Source organism: Galeopterus variegatus, unplaced genomic scaffold, assembly GCF_000696425.1.
Source record: "Galeopterus variegatus unplaced genomic scaffold, G_variegatus-3.0.2 Scaffold262, whole genome shotgun sequence".
Taxonomy (NCBI): domain Eukaryota; kingdom Metazoa; phylum Chordata; class Mammalia; order Dermoptera; family Cynocephalidae; genus Galeopterus; species Galeopterus variegatus.
The window spans coordinates 110,890-126,009 of record NW_007726373.1 but is presented as its reverse complement, the minus strand read 5'-3'; the positions used below and the strand labels follow the sequence as shown (position 1 = coordinate 126,009).

At 39.1% G+C, this 15,120-nt stretch overlaps 1 protein-coding gene across 2 annotated transcripts in view; it reads right to left on the bottom strand.

Moving 5' to 3' along the window:
• TNRC6B (trinucleotide repeat containing 6B) overlaps positions 1-15,120 on the bottom strand; it is a 146,249-nt gene that overhangs the window by 33,986 nt on the left and 97,143 nt on the right. The window contains exons 7-12 of one of the 2 annotated variants that reach the window (XM_008566671.1): positions 13,141-13,316; positions 10,758-10,832; positions 9,306-9,351; positions 7,452-7,588; positions 6,095-6,265; positions 1,687-1,812 (exon numbers count right to left, since the gene is read on the bottom strand). In XM_008566671.1, coding sequence (XP_008564893.1) covers positions 1,687-1,812; positions 6,095-6,265; positions 7,452-7,588; positions 9,306-9,351; positions 10,758-10,832; positions 13,141-13,316 — 731 coding nt within the window. The remainder of the gene's footprint in view (positions 1-1,686; positions 1,813-6,094; positions 6,266-7,451; positions 7,589-9,305; positions 9,352-10,757; positions 10,833-13,140; positions 13,317-15,120) is intronic. The other variant, XM_008566672.1, reaches the window with a different exon arrangement.

Here is a 15,120-nt window from a genome sequence, read left to right as displayed (position 1 = left end):
CCCGCACCATGCTCAGCCAGTGAGCGGGAACCGGTCTCCACATGGGATCTGAACCCTCGGCGGGAGCGCCACTGCACTCCCAAGCGGCGCACTCTCCAGTGCGCCACCGGGCCGGCCCTACTTCTAGATATTATATTAATGCCTCTTGCACATAAGGCTCCCTGCCTGCTGCTTAAAAGGCACCTTTAATCTGGCTGTGCCCAGAAAACCGACTCATTCTTCAAGACCCAGTTTAAATGTCACCACTAGTGTGAAACTTCACCTGATTCCCTAAACTCTGTTAAACATTTCTATACCACATTTATCACACTATCTGCTGACTATTCCGCTATAACCTCCTCCCCAACGCCCACCCCACCCCTTTGCTACCAACTCCAGTAGGCTGTGAAGGGAGAGATGGCATTTTCTTCATCTGTTCATCACCAAGACATTGTCTGGCACACTACAGACACTTGATAACATGGATAACTATCAGCCTGATGTCAAGGGATACTGAAGTGTTCCACACAAAGAAGACCCTGCCACTGTAGAGTGCTGGGGATGCCAGGAATGACTCTGTCTAGAAGACGTACCACTACCAGGGCTTGAAGGATGACTGGAACTTAGAAAGGAGAAGAGGAGAGATACTAAGAAGACAGAGTCCCAGATTCCCAGGCAGGATCTTGTAGGGGCAGTGGGTGGTGGGGGATGGGGGAGGCGGAAGAGATGTATGAATGCACATTTCTTCCTCTACTAAGACAGATGCAGCAGCAGAATGTTAAAAACAGGATTTGAAATCTACAGATTATGGTTTCAGATAGGGATTTTAAGCCCATCTTAAACGGCATTTCAAAAAACAAAAAAGAAAACCCCAACCCTTTACAACTTGTTGGTTGGGTCTAGTAAATGCTAGATCTACCTTCTGTTATAGGATGAGGCGGACAAAGTTCTTGATCTTATTTCATTAAAGTAACACTCTAAGGAGACTCAGGTCACACACTGAATCTTACATGGCTTATCAGCTTTCACTTTGCTCCTTAGACCCATTTTTTCACAAGGAGGTATGAGGGTGAGTGTGGTAGACAGACACAAATCTCTCACTTTTAACCCCCCCAAAAAACAACTCATTGCACATCTCCTACTAAGAAACAGACCAAAAGCGTCCTCAAGGTACCCATGGACTATATCCTATACAAAGCTGCTTTTCTATGAATAAGACTTTAGTCCAGGAGTCTCTGCCACCTCAGTAGTTTTAAAACACCCCCTAGAGTATCTAGTCAGTATTTTAGCATGCAGCTCCTCAAAATTTTTCACAATAACCCAGAATCTGGCAATTCTCCTGTTTATCTGCGGGTAAATCCTCTAGAGCAACTAACTTCTGAATGTTGATGCATCAGAATTTATAAAGTAGTTTTAATTATATGCAATTAGAGAAATCCATATATTATTAAAACAAATTAGGAGTTCTAAAAGAAATATAATCGTAATGCTTTTAATGCAAAAACATCCACTTTATTGGCATGCACGATACAATAAAAAAAATGAGACAATACCTTGTTTTAAAAGTCTTGATCCTTGGCACCTGGATTTTACACATTTTAGAACACTAACTATTACTCCTTTTATGCCCACAAATCCAGTCAGTTAACAACTAGTAACCACCTGAATGGTCTTTAATTTTAAATCGTGGAAACATAAATTGCTTACCTGGGGGGAAATAAACTGGGGAGGCACTTGCGCCCGGAGACTGGGAGAAGAATTTAGTGGCTGCACTGGTGTGTGCAGACCTCTCGATTGTGCTGTGCTGTTTCCAAACAAACCATGATTACCGCCCTGCAAACATAAAAGCAATGGTAAAGCTTCTTATTAACATAAGAAAAATGCAAATCAACAACAGTTCTGGTTTTCTATCCCTCAGAAAAATCAAATACTGTGTCCCATGGAATCACAGAATTTTACAACTGAGAAGTTCCCAATCTTGGAATGCTTGAGGCAATTACTCAAATCAAATCATGGGCATATCACCACCACCTGCACAGCTGATGACCTCTATAAACCGAAAGAGTTAAATTCAGTCAAATGTTAGAAGCAGAGCTACATTCTTTTTGGTGACTGAAAGGTATAGGCAATATAACATTTACTTCAACTACTCTCATTTTTCAGATTATGTTTACCAATTTTATTCTTAAAACTTTATAACCTCAAATCCATCTAAAACCACACCTGACTAAAAATGCAGCCATGAGTAACATTAACTGTGAAACACTATGACATGACTTCTCTGAATCAGTTAATCATAAAATACCATCCAAAAGTGAGCTTAGAGCAATGAGGACCCCACTCCAGATCTGAACACCCTTTCCTGTCCTGGATCTGCCTGACCCCTTCCACTACTATATGAGGAAATGTGAATCAATCACATGGTGAGATAAAAAAGGGAAAAAGAAAAAGTAAAAATCATTACAGAAACACCAAAACATTACTCACCTGTAACTTCTCATTCAAATGTATGAATATCATCAGTCTAGTTAAAAAAATTAGCTTACCTCCCTGATCTCTAGAGGACTTCTATATTGTTCCAATGAGAGCACTGCAGAAAGCTGGGCTATAGGTGGCCTTTCCTTTACAATTTGTTTCTAGCCAAGAAAAGTCATTCCACAAAGAAAACATATTTGATAACTTGACAGACACTGTGTTCCCTCTGCCTGAGTTCTACCTCTTCACTTGGCCTCTCTTCAAGGTTTACCTCACAACACATCCTCATCAAGGAAGTCTTCCCCCAAAACTTCTTCCTCATTTCACATTTAAATTAATTGAGCCCACCTCTATATTCTTAAAACACTTTAAACTCTTTGAGGCACCCATCATTAAACCACATTATAGTTGTTTTCCATTCTATCTTTTTACCACCAGCTTAATCCTTCCCTCTGCATTCCCAGAACTCAATAAAGCCCTGGTCTGTAGGATGAGAACATCACTTGCAAACATCCATGACCCACCAATTTCATACACTTGAAAATGACCTACTGAACGTTTTCAGCACAGACAGCTGCACCATTGCTAATACCAAGTACGTACACTCTTAATTCAAGTAATCACCAACAATCATCTCATCCCAGGACGCATTTTAAATTAAGGTAAATTTAAAGAACAATTTTGTAATAACATCATTAAGTTCTAGAACACTAAAGATATATTGTGATGGCTTAATGATTCAAAAATAGATTAAGGGACTGTTACAGGAAAATTAATAAACTCAAAAGCAGTGAAAAAAAATGATTATAAACATGAAGTAGAAATGGCAATTAAAGTCTGTGTATCTCATAAAAGAAAATCAAAGATCCACCATGAATTTTATGTCTTCCAAAGGGTCGTTTATACATGAGAAGGCCTTTAATTCTAGAAACTCTAATATCTCTACTTCCGCAGTCTTACTAATCAAACTGTCAATCTAAGGTGAAACGGCTTGTCTCTGTCTTTTCTCAGATATGGTAGTCAGTAGCTTAGCTACTGATCATCCCCAAGAAAATAGGAAACATTTATTTCATCAAGAACATTTTGCTGGGCCGGCCCGTGGCTCACTCGGGAGAGTGCGGTGCTGATAACACCAAGGCCCCGGGTTCGGATCCCATATAGGGATGGCCGGTTCGCTCACTGGCTGAGCATGGTGCTGACAACACCAAGTCAAGGGTTAAGATCCCCTTACCGGTCATCTTTTAAAAAAAAAAAAGAACATTTTGCTAAGATCTTTCTCAATTACACTTTGCTGTGAAAGTAATGACCTTATTATCAGATGTTATCAGATGGCGTGTGGTAGCTAAATTGCTTGCCAGAATCCATGTTTTGGCAAATACAAAACTGCTTTGTAAGGGTCATTTTAATTTCAACCTCTCCTTTGATAAGAAGTATTAAAAAGAATTGCTTTTTTAAGTTTCTGTAAAATCAAGCCCTACCTCCCTCTTCCCAATAGACAGACTGCACCCTCCCCTGCCAAAGGTTTTAGGTTTTTCATTATCAACTGTCTCTAAAGCCATACAAAGCACTTTGATATACCTGAAAGGATAATAGCATAGGTAAGTCAACAGTAGTCTACCAAAAACCGCTTTCTATATATCTTAATATGGAACCTTAGCATCACAAGTTGCTCATTTTCTTGGCTCAGATGTAGCTATTTTGCAGAGTGATATATTTAGGAGCAATTGTACAGATCTAGCCTTTAAAAAATTATATTTAGGGGCCGGACCAGTGGCGCACTCGGTAGAGTGCAGTGCTTGGGAGTGCGGCGGTGCTCCCGCCGAGGGTTCGGATCCCATATAGAGACCGGTCCGCTCACTGGTTGAGCGCGGTGCAGGCGCGACACCGAGGGTTGCGATCCCGTTACTGGTCACAAAAAAGGACAAAAAGGAAAAAAAAAATTATATTTAGAAATTACAAAAATGGCAGTCAAAACCTTATATATATGCTGATGTTGGCTTATCTGGCTATTGCTAAAGCTTTACCATTCATTATATGTGAGGCTTTTACAATGACCTGAGTCCTGATAGTTACTGGTGATATTTGCCTCAATTACAGTGTTTAACTCTTCTAGAAAAGTATATAAATCAAAACCAAAATTACCAAGCTGATTGAAATCTTCTGTGATTTGGAAAATAAAAATCTTGAATTTTATTTTCAACTACAAAGTGCTATATATTAAATTAAGTCTGTATGGAAATGTACTGACTTGGTTAACAATGAACTTTTTAGCAATCCACAGATCAAAAGAAATCCAAATAGGAATGACTTTTTCTTAGAGTCCAATGCCCAGCTAGTTTGGCTGGTCTATTATACTCAAGTTGGTGTACCAATAGTCTTTGATAATCCTGTGATCCTGGAACCACATTTATAATCACCATTAACCAAGAGTGTTATGACTACTTTGTATTTTCTATACCTCAGCCCAAATAAAAGAGCCCCCAAAACACTGATATAATTTTTTCTTGTTTATATAATCAATACATATCCATGTCCTCTGCAGGAACATTAAGAAAAACAGTGAAATATGAAGAAAGAAAATAAAAAATTACCTATAGCTCCCAATCCAGATATAACCAGTCTGAACACATGGATAAAGTATAATCCATTTTTTAAAATGTGCTAAGGCAACAACTAGAAAGCATATAAAAGGCCTATATATAACTTGACTACAGTATAAAAGATATTTCTTTACTGTTTATGTGAAAATCACCATGTGGAGACAGAGTGGATACAGCTAATTATAAGTTGCATAATTAATGTCCTCTACAACATCCTGAGGTGAAGGTCACAGTGACAAGTCAGTGGTCACAGAACTATGGCTAGGAAAGTATCAATGCTGGAGTTATTGTTGCAAAGGAATTGTGGCTCCAAGTTCCTGTTTTTCTCCAGAAAAACTACAACAGAGCTACTATGAGGTGACAGGCAGAGCTCTGTGCTGTGTCCTCAGGCCTTTGGAAGTGAGGACGCATCATGCTACCAGCTCTTCCTGAGAGGACTGCCAGCGCCAACCTTAGGAAAGGGGCTGCTCCAGGTCCAAGTAAACATTGCCATGTCCCCACTGCCATTCTTCTCAAAGCTTCATTATCTACTTTTAAAGTTATCCTTCTTTGGGTAATTATTATATTTTAAACATAAAGACACTAGATTTTAAGATGCTGTAACCATCAAGTACTTAATCTTACTAGCTTTGCTGCTATTTTTTAATTAGCAGGTTTATTAAATTGAAAAGACCTCCAAAGTGTTACTTATCCAATTTAATATTAAAAATGGCAAACATATCATTAAATTAGATCATATAAGGTACCTATGTAGCCTCTTTAACATCTTCCTTAGTCACTTATTAGTTAACTTATTAAATGTGAACTTATGACCAAAAATGAGAAGACGAAAGAAACAAGTTTAAAATAAAATCCATGTTGAGAAACATGAAGAGAGATGGGTTCTATGGGCTGAAAGATCTAAAACCTACACTTACTATCATTCTGTGCATTCAGTAATCAACAAATTTCCCAAGACAGACAGATGATGCAATAAACTGCAGACCAGAGCCAAGGCGAGGCCACAGCCAAGCAGTTATAAATTTGAGAGGCCTCCTTACTTGTCTAGCAGCGAAGTTTTGGGGGTTGAGCCCTGTGCCGATTGCTCCAAGGCTGACGTTGGGTAGTGTGGAACCAGAGGGAGACAGCTTGTAGCTGGGAGAAGGGGAGAAGGGAGAGCAGGGAGCCTCATCCCCAAGGCACCCATCTTGATTGGAGAAAGGCAAAGTCAGCTGAAAAGTAGTAGGAGTTAGCCAATCACAATGAGTGTTGGTTAGTGAAGCAACAGAATGCAAGAAGGGAAGAGAGAGAAATGCTAGGAATAAACAAAGTTAGAGCGTATTAGCAATAACTGAGGATGGAATTTGGATGTGATAATAATCATCATACTTTGCCTAACAGACACCACCTGTCACCCTCTTTTAAGTTAGTAACACATTCTGTCCATTGCACTAAGATAAAAATTGCTGGACACTTTATTTTTATGCATCTAATATTGATTATTCTAATACCGATTAACTATGTGGCTGCTGAAACAGATGCCGGGGCATTTTCTTGTGAACATGTTGTTGTCTGGACCAACATCAATGATGTAAAAGATGTTCCAGATCTAAAAATTTTGGTTTTAACTGCTTTCTGGAGACCAGGAGCACTGCAAATTGGTATTTTGAATCAAGGAATAATCCCTTCCATCAGAAATGTTAAACATCAAAGCCACTAGGTATAAATTACTTATTTAAATCAGGTAGTTGAGAATTTAAAAAGTATACTATTGTAACTCAACACAGATCATGAGGGAAATGGGGAAAGATATGAGCTCTCTCAAAAACTAGAAGGTAAGACCTTAGGAGACACAGGGCATTTGCACAAAATCCCAAACTTTAATGTGTAGCAGCACAGCAGCAGAAAAAAAAAAAATTCAGAATAAACTTATCTCTAAAATTTTTCCTAAATTTTTTTTTTTTTTTGTCCTTTTTGAGACAAGCCGCACTGCGCTCAGCCAGTGAGCGCTGTGAGCGCACCAGTCATCCCTAAATAGGATCCGAACCCGCAGCGGGAGCACTGCTGTGCTCCCAGCGCCGCACTCTCCCGAGTGCGCCACTGGGCTCGGCCCTTCCTAAATGTTTTGAGTATGCATTTCCTCCATTAAAAAAGACCACTTCCACCCTACTAACTTCATCAATTTTTCAAAACTCAGACCTTCTTCACAATACTCACATGCTAAAGACAGTCCTAGCTCCTGCCTAATCACCTGCTGACATCAATTGTTTTCATGTCCCCACATTCATGCAGGTGAGAGTTGTGTTTTGCTCATTTAGTTGAGTAGTTCTATGCTTCCTCCAGAATCACTTATCAAAAGACAAATGGGAACCAAAGTGGTTTTGTGAATTATTACCTTAAACAAAGGATTCAACTCACCTTCTCAAAATAAGGCCCACTATCTGTGGTTCCCATGTCTTTGGAATTAGGTGGACGGAACCCAGATCGATCCTTCCTCATGATATCATTAAAATCCCCGAGATTCATTGCTCGCTTGTCCACATCAAATTTTTTATCTGGAAAGTAGCATAAATAGTGTGAAAATTTCAAAACATTGGTCTCCCTCATAAACCAAGAGTGACCTGCCCCACTATCTTCCCTGGGGTGCTGGACATAAGCTCTTTCTACTCTGGGGATAAGACCAGAAGAAATCTCATTAGTTCAGGCTGCCAGTTTGTCCCTGCAACACAAGTGAGTCCTTTTTCTCTTTTGAAATAAAACAAAACAAAACACAACACAACATGTATCTGTTGTAGCTTGTTTTGCACAGAAAGAATGAGAGAGCCTTAGGGCTAACCTGGTTCTAGTCTATGAAAATATTTAGACAGGTTATTGATGTGTTTGATGAACACATCTTGCTCATTAATTCAAAAGTTCTCAGTGACAGAAGTTGTCTGTTTTTGCTATTTTAGCATCTGCTAGATAAATGGACAGGGTTGTAAAACACAGTTGTGGGGAATGAAAAGGTCAAAGAGGCACAGGGGTTGCCCTAAAATTTAGAACTTAAGAGTTGAACACAGAAGATGATGTGTTCACATTACCTACATGACGTAATTTCCCAGGTAAAATGATGGTTCCTACTTTCCTTTCACAACTCTCCAAATTTGTTATTGTGTGCTTACAAGATCAGTGCCCCAGGAAGGTTATGTTTTAGTTTCTCTCCTATTAAAAAATACCATAGATCAAAGACTACCTGCTACCCAGGACTGCTTTGCTTTCTTCTTAGTTTGATTCTTTTTAAATTCCTCAGGGTGACAACAACATTACTGTGAAAATCCCACAGACTAAGGGATGACACTGCATCTGTTTCAGCTGTAATGAGTCTGTCAATAATAAAATATCCCAGTGCAGACAGGACTGGCAACCTGAGGGTAGAGTCTGGCAGGGCCACGGACATATTTGGTTTTCCACTACACAGCATTATTTAAAATGTGAATTAGTTTACAGTATTTAAAAATCAGGATGTCAATATATATCTGAATTTTTGGCCTCTTTTGGAAAACTGGAAGACTTGGCACAGCTGAACCTGCACTCCTCCACAATGGCCGTCTTCTCCCTAGTCTTCTCTCTGTGTGTGTTCTCTGTCCAAATTTCTTCTTCTTATAAGGATATCAGTCATATTGGATTAAGGCCCATGTTACTGACCCCATTTTAGTTTAATTACCTCTCTGAAGACCCTGTTTTTAAATATGATTACATTCTAATATATGAGGGGTCTTCAAAATTGTTCATGGAAAGATTCATATTATCTTTCAATTCCATTTTTTTTTTTTTTTGTCTTTTTCGTGACCGGTAAGGGGATTGCAACCCTTGGTGTGGTGTCGCCCGCACCGCGCTCAGCCAGTGAGCGCACCGGCCAGTCCTATATAGGATCCGAACCTGAGGCGGCAGCATCGCTGCGCTCCCAGTGCTGCACTCTCCCGAATGCGACACGGGGTCGGCCCGAGGGCTGATTCTTTTAGGTGGTACATCTGCTTTCCACAATTAACCAGTGACCTACACATCCCAAGTTCTTATACTTGGTACACATCATTCATTTATATTCTTTCCTGGCTCTTGCACTCACTGAGTTTTCAACCCCTACCTAGTATCTAGCACAGTACCTTACACAGAGTAAGCATTCAATAAATGTTGACTGAACTGCATGCATCCTAACTCAAACTAGGCAGCAGATCCCAATAATATATCATTCACACCAATATATTCCATTCCTATCAGTGGAGTGATACACACCTACAGGCAAATCCATTTTGCTGCTTGGATTATCTTCAGTTTGACTCTGAAAAATAATAAACAGGTGAGAGAGAATTAAGGGCATACACGTTTGAATCACAGAAGTAGCATTATTCATGTAAGAGCCACATCTTATTATGGCACTCTGCAAGGTCCTATAAAGTGAACATTAAACTGGAATGAAGACATTAACATTTTTTTTTCCTTTTTGTCTTTTTCCGTGACCGGTAACGGGATTGCAACCCTCAGTGTCGCGCCCGTACCGCGACTGGCAATGGGATCGCAACCCTCGGTGTCGCGCCCGCACCGCACTCAACCAGTGAGCGGACCGGTCTCTATATGGGATCCGAACCCTCGGCGGGAGCGCCGCTGCGCTCCCAAGCGCCGCACTCTACTGACTGCGCCACCGGGCCGGCCCGACATTAACATTTTTAATATATTAGTTTGATTGCTGCTGGTGCCTATATTCCTAAAATTCAATATTCGCATACAATTATCCTCAGCAAATCTACGGACAGAGCAAAGGCTAAACAGCTGCCTGGAGAAATAAACCCGTCCTCAAGTTCCACTTGGCTCAGGATCAAATTCCAAGAGTGGCAGCCAAATGATGACAACTTCTTCTCGTGACTCGTCAAATCATCAAATCTTGAAATGTGCAGCCAAGTCATTTGTCTTTTGGCAACCAGGGACAGGGTGTCCCAGAGTGTTCCCAAGAGATAAAGAAATCAGAAATTCTACAAGAATTCCCTATGTAATTAGTCCCAATATAGTTCTTCTAGTTATTTTGTCATTGATGTCTTTTAAAAAATTATAATATGAAAACTGGTCGCCCAATTCTAGAATCTCAATAAAGTCAATTGTGATCTTTAAAAAAAAGATAAAAAAGGAAACTGGTACAGTAGTATGGTCAGGAAAAATTGCATAAATTTTGAGTGCCTCACTCTTTCTTCCCGACCCTCCTAAAAAAAAAAAAGGACACAAACACCACAAATTTAAAAGCCATAACCTTTAAATGTTGGGATATATCATTAAGGATAAAAGAATAAAAAACAAATATTACTTAATCCAAAAGATAAAACAGCACTTAACCAGTTTTTAAATCTGCAATTCTGGGGCCGGCCCGGTGGCGCACTGGAGAGTGCGCCGCTTGGGAGCGTGGAGGCGCTCCCGCCGAGGGTTCGGATCCCATGTGGAGACTGGTTCCCGCTCAATGGCTGAGCGCGGTGCGGGCGCAACACTGAGGGTTGCGATCCCACTGCTGGTCCCCGGTACGGGTGCGACACTGAGGGTTGCGATCCCGTTACCGGTCAGTAAAAAAGACAAAAAGGAAAAATAAATAAATAAATAAAAATAATAAATCTGCAATACTGTACGTGCATGAAAGTGGTCTTAACATTTGTTCTAAATCTTAAAATTGGGATATGTTACACATATGAAAAAAATAAAACTTACCAGCAATCCCATATTTGAAAATTGTTTGGCAAGAGGATTCATCCATGAATCATTGTTTCCTCCTTTTAGTGAGCACTACAGAAACGAAATATGTAACCTCAGAACCAAATAATTTATTTTTATTTCAGCCTATCTAAATTGCATAAGTATAGACTGAAAATGTCGAACCAGGAGTTTGCTTTTTCAAATCCTATTTCTCTTTTAACTATAGTTATTTTGATATCTGTTAGTTTAAATGATTAATACAACCTAGTTATATCTATGTTTTCATTCTTATTTTATTCACCACACTGAACTAGAAGTAACTGGCAAAATTTACGGTCAGCTGGTGTTTTTATCTTTTTTTGGGCAGTTGGCTGGTATGGGGATCCGAACCCCTAACCTTGATGTTATCAGCTGGTATTTTTAAATAAATAGAAAGAAGTCAATATCAGATTTTTTAAAATATAATTTTTGCATGAAGCTGTTCTCCTTGTAACCCAAGCTGGTTTGCATTTGGAGAAAAGAAATAATTTGAATGGCAGTGCATGCCATTTGGAAAGGAGCCTATTTAAACCAGTCATTATTCTCTGTGTGGATGCAGTAAGGAACTCATCTATGTAGCACTCCATCTGTTTGTTCTGTAGCATAAAGGACATTGGTCTTCAGTGGGGAAGAGGTCTAACAGAAGACACTATCACCGATCTCCTGGGCAAAGTAAGGCAGAGGTAGGTTTTTGTTTTTTAATGGGACAAGCTAGTTTCTCCCCTCAACAAGTCACCGGCCATCATTTCCACTTTCACTTCTGTGAAGAAGGCATTTGAAACTATGATGGGGACTTGGTGGTGGTCGGGGTCAATGAGGCTTTGTGCACTTGTGCATTCTACAGTAAAAATTCTGTGTGTTGTGATGATATCTGTCAAATCAATCTTATTATGCTTAAATGTGATGAGGTATTTAAGTTTAATTACAGGTTTTAAGGTCAAAAAGGCCCTTACTGGAAGAAGGGAGGAATGGAGAATTATTGTTTAATAGGTACAGAGTTTTAGTTTTGCAAGATGAAAAGAATTCTGCGAATAGATGGTGGTAATGGTTGCACAACAATGTAAATGTACTTAATGCCAGTGAACTGTGTACTCAAAAGTGGTTAAGATAGTAATTTTTGTGTTATATGTATTTTATCATAAGACCCTCAGTGTGAAAGGTAAGAATCACTGGTATGGGAGCTGAAATGTTCAACTCCTAATAACTTAACTAAATCTTGGTTGTCACCTGAGTGGGGTATTTATTTATTAGTACCTTTCACTCAGTTAATTTGGTCTCACTGTTAATTTGTAAATTACCATAAGAAAGCCAAAAGCAGACTAGATAATGAGGAATGCTGAAAAGTTTACTGAATAATTCTTTTTGTGACAAGGAAATAAAGCTCTTATGAGAGGGAAAACTATAAATGACTGCTTAAAGTATCTGTAATAGAAACAAACTGTATTCTTATGCTATAAAAGAAAGTTAGGGTGTTCAACAAAATTAATATCCTATGGGCAAAGGGGATGAAGGTACAATCCTTAGCCACCGGAAGGCCTTCTAAGAGAGTATCTGGTTTTGGAAACCCTAGAGAATATTAGCTGTGAAATGTTGCAAATGGAGCAACGCTTTCATGCTGAAATTATGTATATGAATGCCCTTTTCTTATTTCCACCATTTTATTTGTGGAATGAAAAGGTGGAATGAAAAAAGAAAGCTTCTGCCAAGACAATGGTTCAGGTTCAAGACTATTTTCTAGATTAAAAACCAAAGTCCTCATTAAATTATGCAAATCCAAGTAGAAACTAGTTGTTATCAGATACGGAAAGTGAAAAGTTTAGAGCACAACCTGGTATGTAGGATGTAGAGAAATTGTCTAGTTGCTGCAGCAGGGTTGCACACTGGTACTTCATTTTGTTGGGAGAAGGTTTCAGGGTCTTGGAATTTCCCAAACCAGATAAAAGTGAGGCATGCTGATCACCACTGGAGAAGCCAGTATTATCTTCCTTTGGTTTCTTTTCTACATATTCATGGGGATTTACTCTAAGGAATTCTTTGGCTTTAGAATGCAAAAGCATAAAGTATTTATAAAATATGCCTTGAGAGCTGCCAACAAATCATTATAATGTAGAAACTAAAAATGAAAAATATCTCCCTATTTTTGAAAACTTCACTTTACTCATAGCAACAGTTCTATAGCTCAAGGTTTCAAGGTCATAGGGAAGGAAAATGAGGAGTAAAAGGGAAGTAGTTATTTGTTTGGAAGAAAATATTTTTCCCTTTACTTAGGACCTTGAGAACTCCAGCTGTCTCACTCCTTCCATTAAAAATTCTCTGTTCTGCCTTCTAAGAACGAATAAACATTTCGAAAGCAGACTACCTTCATTTGTTTCTTTCCTCCTTGGCCCCAGTTTGCTGAGTTGTGTGAGGAAGCACTTCCCTGAGAGCCAGTGGTGTTCCAGACTCCTCCATCCTCCTCCTCTTCCCAGCTGGGATGGCGAGTTCCTGCGACTGTCCCGTCACTCTCCCCCCAGCCGTCTTGCATAGATTTGGAATCTTTAAGGAAAAAATTAATCAACTGTTTGCAACAGCTATATATAACAATAACCAGAATAATAACTTCTTGCAGATGCAGCATTTTAGTATCTTCATAATTTTATCAACTCCATCTATGTGGCAAGGCAAATACTATTATTTATATTTTAGAGACCAGGAAACTGAAAACCATAAAGCTTCAATGACAGAGAGTAAGCTAACAAATCATAGAGTCAAGACCTCTTGACTTCTGGGTCAATGCTTCTTCTTCTGCACCAAGCTGACAGGAATTCCAAAATTGAAAACAACTTGTTACGACTTACAAGATTAAGTCTCAATTAAGAGAAATCTGTTCTTCTTATGCACTTTATATACGATGGACATTACAAATATGAGGTATGACAAAAAAACAGCTACTTTGGGGTGAAGTAGAGAAGAAAAAACATGAAAAAGGGAAAAAAAGGAAAATTTTGTAAGATTATCAAAATTATGGTAAAAGAAGAGAAATTCACATACAGCCATGGAAATTTGAAATTTATTAGAAATTTATTAGAAACTAAAGAGATTCTAGGAAAAGACAACGTGTAAAGAGAGGTTCTGAAAAGACAGGAGGAGGAAATGTGGAAGATAGAGACGGGAAGGGAGGAAGGCAGACAGACAGAAATCAGAGAAGAGGGCTTTAATATTTGAGGAAGTAGGACCTCAGTATCCATAGTCTATTTTACCAACATTCTCTTCTAAACAAAGATCTTTAATTTGAAACTTTGGATAATTTCTTAATTTCTCTCCAAAAATATTGTATGAAACTGAAAGATATACTTTGCAGTAATAGCACTGTTTAAAATGATGAAAGAAGGAGAAATACATTCTCTTACCTAGAAACTTCCATTCATACCTTCACTTTACCAAATGACATGATGTTAGTTTTAGACAGCTTCATATGAAGGTACTCCAAAAAGTTCATGGAAAAAATAGAATTAAAAGATAATACAAATCTTTCATGAACTTTTGACTCATATGAAGAGTCTACAGCTAGAAAAGTGGTTCTTCCTCCAGGCCTTTCCATAAATGACGACCTGCCATCCCCTATGACCAGGTTTATGACAGCCATGTAGGTTTCTGCCAAGTACACAAGAATGAACTTTTGACTCATATGAAGAGTCTACAGCTAGAAAAGTGGTTCTTCCTCCAGGCCTTTGCATAAATGACGACCTGCCATCCCCTATGACCAGGTTTATGACAGCCATGTAGGTTTCTGCCAAGTACACAAGACAAAGGGTAGCTGACTTCTTCTAACTGTGGCATGTCACCCCCCAGCAAGGCCCAAGTGAATCCGATGGCCCCTCCATGGGGTTCATTTTAGCCACAAACAGAAGCTTTCTGACTGGGCAGCAAGAGACTGGGATGTTACTCTCTCTGCTGCTGGAAGCGCTGTCAATAACCAGAATTGTTTCCTCTGCATATAGGACTACAAATATATATAATCCCAAAATATATTTACATTATGACATATGATGTAAGCATCTACTGACATCTTTATATTGACTACTGATAAACAATGGGAATTAAAAAAACCAATATAAATGACACACTGATCCCTTTTTAAAAATGAAGACATACAGGTGAACTCTTCTTTTAGAGAAAGGAATTGAACTGCTAACAAATGTTTTTTATAGAAAAGATGAGAGAGCTAATTTTTTTTTCCTTTTTTTTGTCTTTTTTCGTGACCGGCAACGGATCGCAACCCTCAGTGTCGCGCCCGTACCGGACCGGGACTGGCAACGGGATTGCAACCCTCGGTGTTGTGCCCGCACCTCGCTCAGCC